Source organism: Rutilus rutilus (assembly GCF_951802725.1).
Source record: "Rutilus rutilus genome assembly, chromosome: 4".
NCBI classification, from domain to species: Eukaryota; Metazoa; Chordata; class Actinopteri; order Cypriniformes; family Leuciscidae; genus Rutilus; species Rutilus rutilus.
The window spans coordinates 17,862,097-17,876,655 of record NC_140212.1 but is presented as its reverse complement, the minus strand read 5'-3'; the positions used below and the strand labels follow the sequence as shown (position 1 = coordinate 17,876,655).

The 14,559-nt window shown below is 37.6% G+C and overlaps 1 protein-coding gene across 1 annotated transcript in view; it reads left to right on the top strand.

The window, feature by feature from the left end:
- cpm (carboxypeptidase M) overlaps positions 1-8,256 on the top strand; it is a 42,796-nt gene extending 34,540 nt beyond the window's left edge. The window contains exons 8-9 of the mRNA XM_084407404.1: positions 4,305-4,453; positions 7,505-8,256. Coding sequence (XP_084263530.1) covers positions 4,305-4,453; positions 7,505-7,702 — 347 coding nt within the window. The 3' untranslated portion in view covers positions 7,703-8,256. The remainder of the gene's footprint in view (positions 1-4,304; positions 4,454-7,504) is intronic.
- The last annotated feature ends 6,303 nt before the right edge of the window (positions 8,257-14,559 follow it).

Below are 14,559 nucleotides of genomic sequence, written 5' to 3'. Positions count from 1 at the left end.
CCGTCATGTTAAACTTTTATACAAGTTGACACAGGGGCTTTAAAAGGCTCTATGACATTTGTTTGCTCAAATAATGTTATGTGCTCGTCTGTGCAGCCAACGACAGAACAGTTTGTATGCTTTGTGCCAGCAAAACAATACTTTTGGCATTGGTTTTGTCGCTTGCGAAAACAAAATGGCGGCGCCGTGGGTGGAAGTTTTACAGTCTATGGTGGAAACGTGGTGGATTAAGGGGTGTTGATATTACAATAAGATCCCCTTCTTACGTTAGAAGGGGAGCAAAGTTTAATCGTTTTTTTTTTTTTTTTACATGCTTGCAGAGAAAGGCTCACCGAAACTGGGTTGCCATCCGTTCCGTATAATACGGAATCGTCCCTTATTGGTATCAATGAAGCGTCGCCTATGATCGGAACGCAGTTTGTCTAGTATTTTCAGGCATACGCTCTAAATTGAGAATTAACCATTTCTTTGAGACACATCTTTGTTTGATTTGCAAACATTCTAGACGTTCGCTGAATGTTTTAAGACCCAGCAGAATCCTCTACCGTCTGGCTTCACAGCCATCCCATCGGGACTCGCGCTAACGGCAAATCCATTCTTTCACTGTCCCCGTTTTGATTCCGTCTTATCAGTTTGGATGACTAATAAGCAACGTGATCATTGTTCATCATAAGTACAACATTCAGCAACGCAAGAAAACATACAGTCTACCTGAGGGAAGACGTTATCAAAAATCTTTCACTATTGTAAGTTAATGTTAAATAGAGAAAAACATTTTACATTAAGTAACTTGTACCGTAGGCTACTTTTATGTTTATCGTTTTGAATAGAGGTTGATGATACAGTAATATTCGTTGGTGATATGTAGGCTATAGAAAATGGGTAAAATTCAACAATTTGAACATGGATCCAAATTATATCTATAGGATTGAACCATATAGGGCCTTTAAAATTAAGATCTCATAAGAAAAGTTTTATTAAGAATGAGAATATAGAAGGATATTAAGATATCTTTATTACTTTTAGAGTTACAGACACACAAACTTTGGAAAAATACTATTTATGGCACTCCGTAATGTTCAATTGTGTTGATAGAAGAAAAAGAAAAAAGAAAAAAAGATGCATTTCTAGTTTCAACATTATTTGTTCTTCAGATAATGTGCGACCATTGAAAATGTGTAGTAATTTAACATTAAAGGAGAACTCCGGTCAATTTTAACATTGAGCTCATTTTTTTGTACATTTGGAGTGCTGTCAATACAGAGAACAACGACAAAAATCGGTGTTGCCTACACCGAGTTCATCTATTTTTAAAATTTGCACCCTATTGACTTCAATGGGGCAAGTAGTAAGCCTGCTTTTTAGCCTCTTAACATCCTTTAAGTGTCATTACAAGTGCACAGAAAATGTGAGTGATTCCTTCCGAGTGAACACGGGTGGATCCAGGCCCGGCTGCAGGATGAAATGACTGAGGGGGCTTAAATGTATACCATCAATGAACAATACACTCTGATAACTTGCTTAGTAAAAAAGATAAGCCAGCGTCATTTATTATGCATATAACCCTTTCACGCTTAATTTTAATAACTCGCTTAATTTTAACTCCCCATAGTGAGTTTTTTCAAGGCTGTTATTTTAGAACGTTCCCCCTTAAGGCCTCATTATACTTCTGCGTCGGACCTACGCCGGAGCCTATACGCCGTAGGCAACGTGTTGGTTTTAATTTATACTTCTGTGTCGTTGTCCGCGTTGACGCGTACCTAGGGAGCGTGTGAAACCCCGAGGGAGGGGTTCTGGCAGACCAATCACAGCGCTTGTGTCCGCGTAGAATTGACGCGTTGTTACATTTTTGGAGAGGTGCACGTCAGGGTACGCCGTAGGGTACGCACGCTACACACAGCCTACGACGTAGCTACGGCGGCAGTTCGACGCAGAAGCATAAAACAGGCTTTAATGTTTCCATGGCGACGCGTCATATTTGTCACGTGACTGACAGATCGGGGTTTATTTCCTTTTCCCTTTTTTTATTCAAAATATTCACAAACTTGCTTACCATGTCATCAACTATCTAATATTCCGATTCTCAAAAATGTGTATGTGAGTGTGTTTGGTCATTTAAAAACCTTTATAAATAATCTTGATCTTGATCTATAATGTGAGATGGGCGCCACAATGTAAATGTTTCTTTGCGCCGCAGTTCAGAGAATCCTGTGAGTCATCAGTTTCTCCCGAAATACATGCAAGAAAGTGGCCGGTGTCGGTGAACTGTGAGAAGAATAGAGTAAACTATATAGTTACTTCCACTATGTTTGTCTGATATGAATAACACACGTCGGCAAATTATATTGTAATATATTGTTATTGCTGCTTCCACAGACATCAGTTTGTATTTTACAAACTCCAAATGTATTGTTTTACTAGTGCTTATGAGTATTTAAATGTCTGAAACCTAAAATAAACATTATGAGGTTGAAAACACTGCATAGTTGTGATATATGACAGCGCTGAATGCGTCCGACTCTGGCTCAGCGCCAGCCAACGCGCGAAAGCACAGTTTGAATCTGGCAATTATGTCGTCACTGAACATTCTAAATCCCATATGAGACTGTACCACTCAAAAGGTTAAAGATTTAATTTGTAACCATGAATACAAAAATGAAACTGAGGGGGCACAAATCAGATCTGAGGGGGCAATGCCCCCTTTTGCCCCCTCGTGGCGCCGGGCCTGGGTGGATCTGACTGCAGTAGATGTTAGAGATATTAATAAAAATGAAGTTAATTCAGCCAGCGCTCATACCTTTGTTTACATCTTGTTTTCGGTGGAAGGCCATAGTAATCGATTGCCGAGTTCAAAAAAATCCTCTGTGTGTTCAACATCTGATTCGGATGAACTATCCATCAGATCTGATATTCTCAGAACACCACACAGCACCGTCATCGGCTGGGCTGACAGTCTGAGTCTCCACTGTTGCTTAGTTACCTATGATCACGCGCGTGAACTCGACAATCGATTACTATGGCCTTCCACCGAAAACAGGATGTAAACAAAGGTATGAGCGCTGGCTGAATTAACTTCATTTTTATTAATATCTCTAACATCTACTGCAGTCAGATCCACCCGTGTTCACTCGGAAGGAATCACTCACATTTTCTGTGCACTTGTAATGACACTTAAAGGATGTTAAGAGGCTAAAAAGCAGGCTTACTACTTGCCCCATTGAAGTCAATAGGGTGCAAATTTTAAAAATAGAATAACTCGGTGTAGGCAACACCGATTTTTGTCGTTGTTCTCTGTATTGACTGAGCTCATTTTTTTGTACATTTGGAGTGCTATGTTAAAATTGACCGGAGTTCTCCTTTAATATCCCTATATATTGGGACTTAAAATTAACCGTATTCGGCCTTAAAAATTAAGAAACCAAAAGAAAAGTGTGTTAAGAATTAGAATCTTAAAAGAATATTAAGATATATGAGTTGCAGGCATGCAAACTTTGGGCAAAAAACAAAAGTAGTGTTTTTTTTTCCCATTTTTTTAAATGTCACCATTGGCATAGCTTTAATAAAACGAAGATGGCTAAAGTCAACCGATTTAGCTAAATTGCCCAAACAATCTCTGTGTAAAAGTAAAATAATGATGCAGTTCTAAAGTCATTTTAACCCCCCTGTAATCTGACTCCAAATTTCAGGTGAAAATTGTCATTTTTACCCATTTTTCTAAACTGTAAATATACATCCATCACATGTAGCCTAATATTTTGGCTTTCTTCAGAATATTTCAGGATGAAAATCAAAATTTTGAGCCAGGAAAGTTTCTGAAATTGTTGATTTTTCCACAAAATGACCCAAATGTGTTCGTCTGAGAACCTTTTATACATCTTTTGTACACATTTTAACTGCAGATGCTAAAATATGCACTGTGTGGTACAGTACAAATATTTTGAGTGTCCCTTATTCTGTCCCTCATTTTGCTTTCCATAAGTTGCCAACCCTAGTTGTCACTTTTCACGTTTTCTGTGTTGGTAGATGCACCGGGGACCTGATTATAGCTCTTAAACACGGAACAAGTCAGACTTTCATGATATTGTCTCCTTTAAAAGTCACTCATATGTACACAGACAGTGTTTACATGCGACTCCATAATTGATGGTCATGCAGGTTTACAGAAAACCAGGAGAAGAAATATTTTCCATTTTACTAGAGTGGTGGATGATTGATAGGTGGCTGCTTACTGGCCCAAGTGAAGGCCAGTGTGATAATTTGCAAACAGAAATTAAGTCAAAGAGTTTGTATTTTATTTTGCACAGGAGTGAAAGGAGTAGTGATGGACTCAGACGGGAAGCCTGTGCCAAACGCTGTAGTCGAGGTGTCGGGAAGAAGAAACCTGTGTCCATTCAGTAGCGATCGTAACGGGGAGTACTTCAGATTGCTGCTGCCCGGCAACTACACCATCACGGTAAGATACCGCCCCCGTGTGGTCAACTTCATATCTCACTTCTCTGAAAGCTTTACAAAAGAGTCACAGCACAATAGTATCATTACAAAAAAAGACTCCATATTCAGGGCAAGAATGATAAGCAGTCACATTTTAAAGCGCTATTTGAGTTGTAAAAGTTGAGTTTCTCTGGCAGTTACAAAACACCTTCAGAATGTGGCACCTCGGGGTTTGAGTTAGCCAGGGATTTATTGAGCAAATAAAGTGACAGAGCACAGTATGCACCACGTATTTACGCAAATCATTGTGAAGTAATGAATTACACTTAACTGTAAAGTTGGGGCTAAATGGTCAGAGCTCAAGGTCAATTCACTCAGACTAAATACAAGCTTGAGATTTGAAAAAACAAGCAGCAGTTAAAACAAAGGCCTCTAGGTTTGTTAAAAAAATTTAAAAAAAATTTGATTGTGGCCTCGTTGCAGGATCAAATGATGTTTACATTAAATCAGGTTAGTTTTAAACTGTTTGACTTCACAATTGTGTTAATGATTAGAGTTATGCCAAATCAAACAGTACATTTAAAAAGAAATATGAGCTTGAAAATACTGGTAAATTTATCCGCTGATACCAATAGTTTGATTTTCTTAAGGGAAAAAATAGCTCCCAACTAATGGGAGGCGCAGTGTTGGGTGTGATGCATTACTAAGCAATAAATTGCTATTAAAGTCATTTAATTATTTGTCCCTTAGGAAATACTTACAGTTAATTCTGATGTAATTGCATGTAATATTTATTAAAAAGTATTTAAAATAGCAGTTTTTTTACTATATGGTTACACATTTATTAATATATTTTCCAAATTATATGGTTAAAAGTATTTGTTCTCAGTTTATGCAAATTAGCTCATGCCGAATGCACTAACATGGTAATTAAAAAAATCCTCATTGTACATAATGATATCTAATGCATAGCCTATATGAACAGAAAAGTACTAGAATATATGCTTGCAGAAACATCAGAATCAGTAAGAGTTTTATTGCCACATGTGTTTGCACACACTAGGAAAATGAAGCTTCCAATGCACATGTATAAATACAAGACACATAATAAAATTATAGACATATGAAAATAAAAAAAAAAACAGGCAAATGAACATTTGACAGGATAATAAATGAAAGACATTGCACTAAACAATGCCTTGGGAGACATTTAACTGTTCAGGAGGGAGATGGCGTTCCTGTGCCCAGTGTATTGAATCGCTGGCCGGGTGAGTGGAGTCTGTGATTTTACTCTGGATGAGTACAGGTCCTGGAGGGTGAGCAGAGGAGTCCGGACTATGAAGGTAAAAGAGTAGCAAAACTCTGGAGCATGTAGATGTATAATTGAAAACTTGTACAATAAATATTTGTACGCTGAAATTTACACTCGCAGAGGTAGTCACAAACCTGTATTCTGAAACTGGAGACAAGTAGTCACAAATATGTAAAATGCCATTTGCAGTACAATCTCAATTAGGCACTTGCAACTCAGTGGTGCGAGAGAGGAGTCGTTTTATTGGTTGGCGCCTAACTAATAAAATGGTACTTTTGTACGTGATGATGTCACGAAACGCTAACGTGGCTTAATGCATTAGACAGTGATATTAAAAGAAATATCAAACTCAGTAAAGCCCAGAATATGAACGCAACACGTTTAATTACATTAAGTGCTTTCCTCCCATAGAAAACCAAAGGGCTTAATGCATTAAGACAGTGGTATTAAAAGACCAAACTCAGTAAACACCCTACTATGTACAGAAAAGCAGATGAGTCCAGAATATGACGAAAGCAAATTTGTGTTTTAGTGCAAATCACCAAACCTGCTGCCTGTGTTGTTTTTTTTTTGTCCATTAAGCCCTTTGGTTTTCTATGGGAGGAAAACGCTTAACATGTAATTAAACGTGTTGCCTTCATATTCTGGGCTCATCTGTACACAGTAGGCTATGTTTAATTAGTATGGTGTTAACTGAATATAATTAATTTAATATCACTGTCTAATATGCATTAAGCCACGTTAGCGTTTCAGAACGTCCCAGAGGACGCGGGTTTCGTGACATTGCGTACAAAAAAAAGTACCATTTCATTGGTTAGGCACCAACCAATAAAACTACTCCTTTGTGCCCGCCGCCACTGAGTTGTGAATAAGTGCAAATATGTACTACAGGGTTATGTCTGTCATTGTATTTTTGTGAATGACATTTTACACACCGTAGCTGTGAGTGTAAATTTTAGCGTACAAGTAGAAATAATTATTGTTACTCTTTTACCTTCATAACGGACTGTCCGGTGTAGTCTTAGGAGCTGCTTGCCCAGTTTTACTCAGCCGTTTGGTTCAGCTACATGTGGCAGGTTGAACTTCAGCTGGCGAAGGAACTACAACCTCTGCTGGGCTGAGTCAATGTGCCATATGGTCCCACTTCTGGAACTTGACTCCCCGACGGCAAGGTAGGGGAGTGTTGGGGTGTTCCTCCTGAAGACCACTGTTTAGAGCGAGTGTTCTGCTCCAGGTTGTTGTGACTGCACCAGACAGCCAGCTGTAAGCAGACTCGCCCGTGTAGGGGGTGCAAGAACACATGCTTGTGGAGCACAAGTGCTGATCGTCCAGATGTTAGATGAGAATTTTCCCAGCCTCACTAGCTGATACCTCTCTGTCAGGAAGTTGGTGACACAGAGAGCCGAGTTCATTCGAGCAGGAGGAGGTTCGGAATGGACGAAAGGACAGAAAAACAATATGAAAACATCACTACATTTTACCATCCTCACATCAAATCCATTTATATTTGGAATACAGACATGCACTTCACTCCAACAAACAACTTTACAGCCACAACTAAACAAATAGTGCTGGGAGCACACAATGTATAACCATGTTGTCTCCAGCTGCACACAAAACTACTAATTGGTTATATTGTATTATCTAATCATGCCAATAAAGCTATTCAAATTTAATATACATAAAAATGGAGAAAAATTCTCCCTCCCAGAAACACTCACAGGATTTGGTGTGTGTTACTCATTGTTGGTTTTTCTACAGGTGACATACCCAGGACACAAGACCCTCACACAGAGCATTAAAGTGCCATATGGTCCCGACTCGTTCTCTGCCCTGACACACGACTTCCTCCTCCAGCAGAGTGACAACAGCTCAACAGGAACAGCACAACCCCAGTCCTGCACCACTGCAGTCACGACACTTACCTTATTCATCCTACAAAGACTGCTGCTGTCCTGAGAGGGACCAAAGACTCTTTTAAACATTAAGGACAAAGTCAACTGCCTTTCTTGCACATTCATACTTGTTAATTCTGTACTAAATCATGATGCCATATCTAGCATTGTCAAACAATCAATAGTACACATGGAGCATGTAAAAACTTGATCCACAGCCTTATTTTAGGGTTTCACAGTACAAGCTTTTGAGACTTTTTCCGTTCTAAGCACACCGTTGTCTTGTGTGTTTCAGTTAGTGCTTTATAATGCTGTCAAATTTAAGATGCCTGCATATCTGCTCTCAATATGGAAGACCAATACTGACATATGAAGATTGATAAAAGTTGAAGGATATGTGTGTACAATTTTTAACTCTTGGAGAAACTTACTTGTTTTTATTTGAAGATGCTGCAGATAGTTTGTCAGGAAAAGTACCTTAACCTTTTGCATATTAATGTGTCTTTGCAGCTGTGTAACGAAGACAACCAAGCCAAAAAACCTGGTGCTCTTTCTACCTCACTCAGTCTTACTTTACTAAGACTGGCAGTGCCCTCAATAAACATCATCTACACAGTGTCTGATTTTTCACATGTAAGATAATGTATTTAAAACAATGAGTAGTGCTGTAAAATATATTAATCGCACCTAACAAATAGTTATACATGTGTGTACATAATTACATAAACAAAAACTTTTATGGAAGATGTGATTAATCGATCTGACAGCACTAATAATGAGTCTTTTAATATGAGAAGTGTAACACAGAGTGTTTAACAAAGTAAGAATTTTACTTTGAAAGGAGTAATGAGTAACAAATTAAATTTGAGTAAGGAGCCCAACACTGCTTAGGTGTATTGCATGTTCACTGAGGGGGACCCTAGTCAGGTAATATAAAAAAAAAAATGCCAACAAATATTTCGGTAACACTTTACAATAAGGTTCATTACATTAGTTAATGTGTCAACTAACAATGAACAGCTGTATTTTTTATTAATTAACATTAATAAATACTGTAACAACTATTGCTCATAGTTAGTTCATGTTGGTTGATACATGAACTAATGTAATGAACCTTAATGTAAAGTGTTACCAATATTTCTAATATATAATGACATTACACACATTTCCTGTCTTCTCTAAATCATGGGGTTCGGGGGTTTACCACCAGTGGGCTGCTAGAAGTTGCATGGAAAATAGAAGAAACATTAAAAACTTGTTTCAACCATTATTTGTGAAAGGCACTCTACATAATACATGACTACATTCAGTAGTGGCCAAAAAGGGATATTTGAGGGGAAGAACAAAACACTAAACTTGGTTAAGGGTATTTATATGGCAAACTACAGCCACAGGTTTTATTTTAGTAGGGCTGTCAAAAGATTAATCGCATCCAAAATAAAAGTTTGTGTTTACATAATATATGTGTGTGTACTGTGTATAATTATTTTGTATATATCAATACACACACGCATGTATATATTTAAGAAATATTTGCATACATATACTGTATATATTTATATATAATTTATATTATATATAAATATAATTTTTTTATATATAAATTGCACATTTTTCGTTTGTATCATTGTTTACTCACCCTCAAGTTGTTCCAAACCTGTATGAGTTTCTTTGTTCTGCTGAACACAAAGGAAGATATTTGGAAGAGCGTTTGTAACCAAACAGATCTCGGTCCCCATTGACTACCATAGTATATTTTTTTCCTACTATGGAAGTCAATGGGGACCGAGATCTGTTGATTACAAACATTCTTCCAAATATCTTCCTTTGTGTTCAGCAGAACAAAGAAACTCATACAGGTTTGGAACAACTTGAGGGTGAGTAAACAATGATAGAATTTTCATTTTTGGGTGAACTATCCCTTTAAATATATACAAGCATGTGTGTGTATTGATATATACAAAATAATTATACACAGTACACACACATATATTATGTAAACACAAACTTTTATTTTGGATGCGATTAATCTTTTGACAGCCCTATATTTTAGTACGCATTAAAAAAATATATATATACTACAAGATAATCAGTTATTAATATCTCACTGGTTCTCTCGTTTTTGCATGTGTTAATATAATGAATAATGAATGAACACTATGCATTAAAATTCCACTCAATTAGCCTATAGGTTTTAATGAAAGGCAAACATGTGAAATGTATCTCATGAAATTACTGATTAATAGCCCCATGAGTCATATCAACTTTTTTTAATTTTTGTTATTACTAGCTACACTCAATTATTGTGTCTATTTTTTTCTGTTTTGTATTACTGACTGCTTATCCCCAAAAAATGCTTATTATGCTCCGTCTCCCATGTATACTTATTTTAAGATCATAATATCAACTCAAATCATGCTAGTGTATTTATTTATCACATGATCCCTTGGCGTAAAGGACATGGTTTTAAAAGGATTTCATAATTCAGCATGACTCACCATTGTTTGAGTCTGTGGCAGGTCTGCTCCCTCTCACTCCAGCTACGCTCAACTGTGTGTCATGTGGTACAGAAGTGCCATTCCAGCCACCAAGACCAACCAAGCAGTTTTGCTGTGGGACAGGCACAGGCAAACTCATCTGTGAAGATACAACATGAAGATAAGATACGCAAATCAAACAATGGCAAAACTCATTTCATATTTAACAACTATTTAATGAAAACATAAGCATCAATATGCAACTATATTTTGTACAAGGTGTTTTAAGTTAACCCCATCACTCTTTATTTGCGCCCATCGACAGCAGTTTCAAAGAACCCGGATGTTCCTTTGCCAAACAATTGTTTGCAAATATTACTTGATCTAAGACACATGCATGTCACATGCCTAGCTGAAACCATCAATTATTCTTGTCCGCACTGTTTGAATTGTCATAAATAAGATAACCTCAAAATGTATCCTATAGGTAGCAAGTAAATAATAGGCACCACCCCTTCCCTTGGTTTCACAGACAAGGTTTAAGACTAGTAGCCTGACTACGTCAGACTTCTTACTTCCGCTCAATTTAATTTCGCTTCTGTACTCAGTCTGAGACAGCGTAATAGCTTTACGTTTTCCTCCGGCCTGAAAACAGCCGGCCAATCAACGAACAGAGGGCGGGCTGAGAGCCGTGACGTAGACACTGACTGTACCGTGGATGTGTAGATTTACTTCACATAATCTGCAAAAGTCGTTCACAGCCATGTTCACTCTGGTATTTTCGCTCGATGGTTTTGTTTTCGCATCATACATGTGTTTACAGTGGAAGTTAGATGCGGCTGAGCATGCGCATAACACACGCCATAACCAAACGTTATGTGATTGGCTTACGGGAACCAATGATTTTAAACTTCAGACAAGCGCCTCCCCGCGAGAAAGAAAACGCTTTTCAATTATGCCATGCCAGACTCTGTCTACGAAGCAAAGCGAAGTAGCAGAGTTTGGTATTACCAGGCTATAAGACTAGTCCCAGAATAAAATGCATGTTTGAGCTGTTTTAACTGAAAGCAACTTGCACTCACATGTCCTAAAATATATCAGTGCTACTGTTTTGTCTTAAGATGAACATCAGTAAAAAAAAAAGAAAAAGAAAAAAATCTAAGGCACGTCTATAAAAGCTTCTTTAAATGTCCTAATTGACCTAAGGCCTAATCCTGACATCCTAAGCCCTGTCTGTGAAACCAGGCCAATGCTAATTTAAGGGCCATTATATGGGCCACACACACGTCCTCCACATGCATGTCACACGTCCGCAGGACTGTAAGCTGGGTTAGAAAAGAAATTAGAAAATCCAAACACTGAACGACGGTCTTTGATCAAGTTCAAAGCGGCAGTTCTAATACTAATATACTATATAAGCAGTCAAACAACAAATTAACACACTTATTCCTGGAAAATAAAATGTATCTTGTAGCCTACAGGTTGACTTACAAGTCAGTAAAGTTCATTAATATTAATTAAGCCAGGACAAAATCAGAATAGTGAAGAACTCAGGGAAAGGTTAAATGATAAAAACCGCATCATGAAGCATTTCACAAGCCAGTTCAGTTGGGCAGTTGCCACTAGGGGAAGGATTAACTGACCAAAACTGTACTTTGAACCTTTCCCATACCAGAATAGTTAGCTTGCGCACTCAGGGAATGGTAAAGTGACCAAACCTGCACTGTGAAACATTTCACAAATCTACATGTCCATTTGAGCCTAGTATGACCTGACTAGATGACCAGTTTTTAAGTTATAAGCTGATTTATCAAATGGCTTGGACCGTTTGCACAGCCTCTACTATGTCTTTATTACACAAGAAAAAACGGGACAGAACAGCGAGAAACACAGAAACGCAACAAAATTCTGAAAGTTCACAAATCAGGTGATTTTCTAAACGTCGTCTGCTTGTTTATTGGAATAAGACGCCTTTATTATTACCAGCTGACTTACCAATGGGGTTGATGGACAAATGCTTTGCTGTGAAAATTCACAAGTCTAGCAGGCTTTTGGAGCTATACGCATTATAAAATTAAAATACACACATGAAGAAATGGCACGCAACATTATATGACTACGACGACAGGGCACTGCGTATTTATAGCCAAAAGAAATCTGAATTTCAACCACATGCTACCTTTAATGCATTATATTTGCAGAAAACTGCAGTTTCTATGAAAACAGATTTACAAAGTACAAACGAGTCTTCTTACAAATCTAATACAATTGAATTTTGTAGCCTAATCATGTGTCCACAAAAAAAAAAGTAAATTGTGCAAATTTGGATATAATGCCTAACCAGCACATGCAAAGATAAAGTGTGCTGAGTATAGACCTTATTCACAGCAGCGCCATCTTTGATTTTTAACGGGAATGAAAGAGAGGCTGTGAGGGATAGAAATACATCTCTTCAGTGACATTTAATGGGGTTTTTGGATTGTTCTTTTGACAAAACAGCAAAAATATCTTTCCAATAAACACCAATATGAGCTGTGGAAAATTAGAAGTGATCTAGGAGCTTTATATATAGCGGATGCCATTGAAAACACTGTAAGTCACAGCCTCGCTTTCATACATGTTAATTGTACATACATGTGCTGCTCTGAATAAGGTCTATAGCCTTTTCATTTTTGGCATACTTCAGTGTACTTGTAGACTACTGATCAGTATAAAGTGTTAATGATTAGGCTAGTTAACTTGAAGATCGCCATTTTGGAACAACTAATTTTGTTCCAAGTATAATTTAGTTGTAAAATAGTTTTAGTAAAGTACAATTTGAAGTGTATTTCCTGTACTTTTGTTTTGTGTGCTAAAATGGACCAACTTCAAGTAGTGCACCAAGTATGCCTGAGTAGGGACTAATTACATGCTTGACAAATGAAATTAAAGGGTTAGTTCACCCAAAAATTTTAATTCTGTCAGTAATTACTCACCCTCATGTTGTTCCAACCGCGTAAGACCTTCGTTCATCTTCGGAACACAAATTAAGCTATTTTTGATGAAATCTGAGCCATGTTTCACTCCTCCATAGGCTTCTATGTGACCGAAACTTGCTGGCCCAGAAAAGTTATTAAGGAGATCGTTAATATAGTCCAAGTGACTCCAGTGGCTCAATCTTAAGTATATCAAGCGACGAGAATACTTTTTGTGCGCAAAAACAAACAAAAATAACGACTTTATTCCACTATTCATTTCCTTCTCTCTCGACCTCTAGTTGGTTCGCGTAGTGTTTTTGCGCAGCGCGTCTGTGTTACACGTCACCACGTAGGCTCACTATTGGTCGACGCCGGTCATGTGTGTGTTGCGTGATGACGTGCAACACAGACGCGCAGCGCAAAAACACTACGAGGCCCAGAGAGAAGGAAATGAAAAGTGGAATAAAGTCGTTATTTTTGTTTGTTTTTGTGCACAAAAAGTATTCTCGTCGCATTATAAACTTAATGTAGTGCCACTGTAGTTACTTGGACTATTTTAACGATGTTTTAATAACTATTCTGGGCCGGTGAGTTTCGGTCACACTGGAAGCCTATGGAGGAGTCAAAATTCTGTCAGATTTCATCAAAAATATCTTAATTTGTGTTCCGAAGATGAACGAAAGACTTACATGGTTGGAACAACATGAGAGTAATTACTGACAGAATTTTCATTTTTGGGTGAACTAACCCTTTAAAGTGTACCTTAACTGTTATTAGTACATTACAAATGCATGAGTGTATTCCAACTATATTACCAATATAGGGCTTTAACGAATCCTCGATTAAAGTGGAGTACTCGATTGAAAAAAAATCCTTGATTGCTATTTACCAGTGTCGAGTAACCTGCAAAATACAGGAAGTGGCGCATTCCACAGACGAGAATCCATGAACCGCAGTATTACACCGTTTTCTAAGGCTACGCGATATATTTAAAACCATTTACAATCATAATATAGTACAGTGCTATCGTGAAATCACAAAGGCTGTGATTCAGTTAAATGAATATATGCGCTGTTCCCCCAAATATATTGTTTCTGTTTCAGGAAATTACAGCAGCTGTTGCATTTCTATCGTACAGAAGTGACCAAATATTTAAAGGTCCCGTTCTATGTGATCCCATGTTTCAAACTTTAGTTAGTGTGTAATGTTGTTGTTAGAGTATAAATAATATCTGTAAAATTATAAAGCTCAAAGTTCAATGCCAAGCGAGATATTTTATTTAACAGAAGTTGACTACAAAAAATGGCTGGATTGGACTACACCCCTCTACATCCTGCTTTAATGATGGCACTAGAACCGTAACCTCCGCCCACAGGAACACAGGCGTATTGATGGCGAAATGTCAACAGACGTGGTTGATGTTTATCTATAATCGGATACCGCAAAAGTTTAATTCGAAGTTGTTAGTTTGCTCTGTCCATTTCACC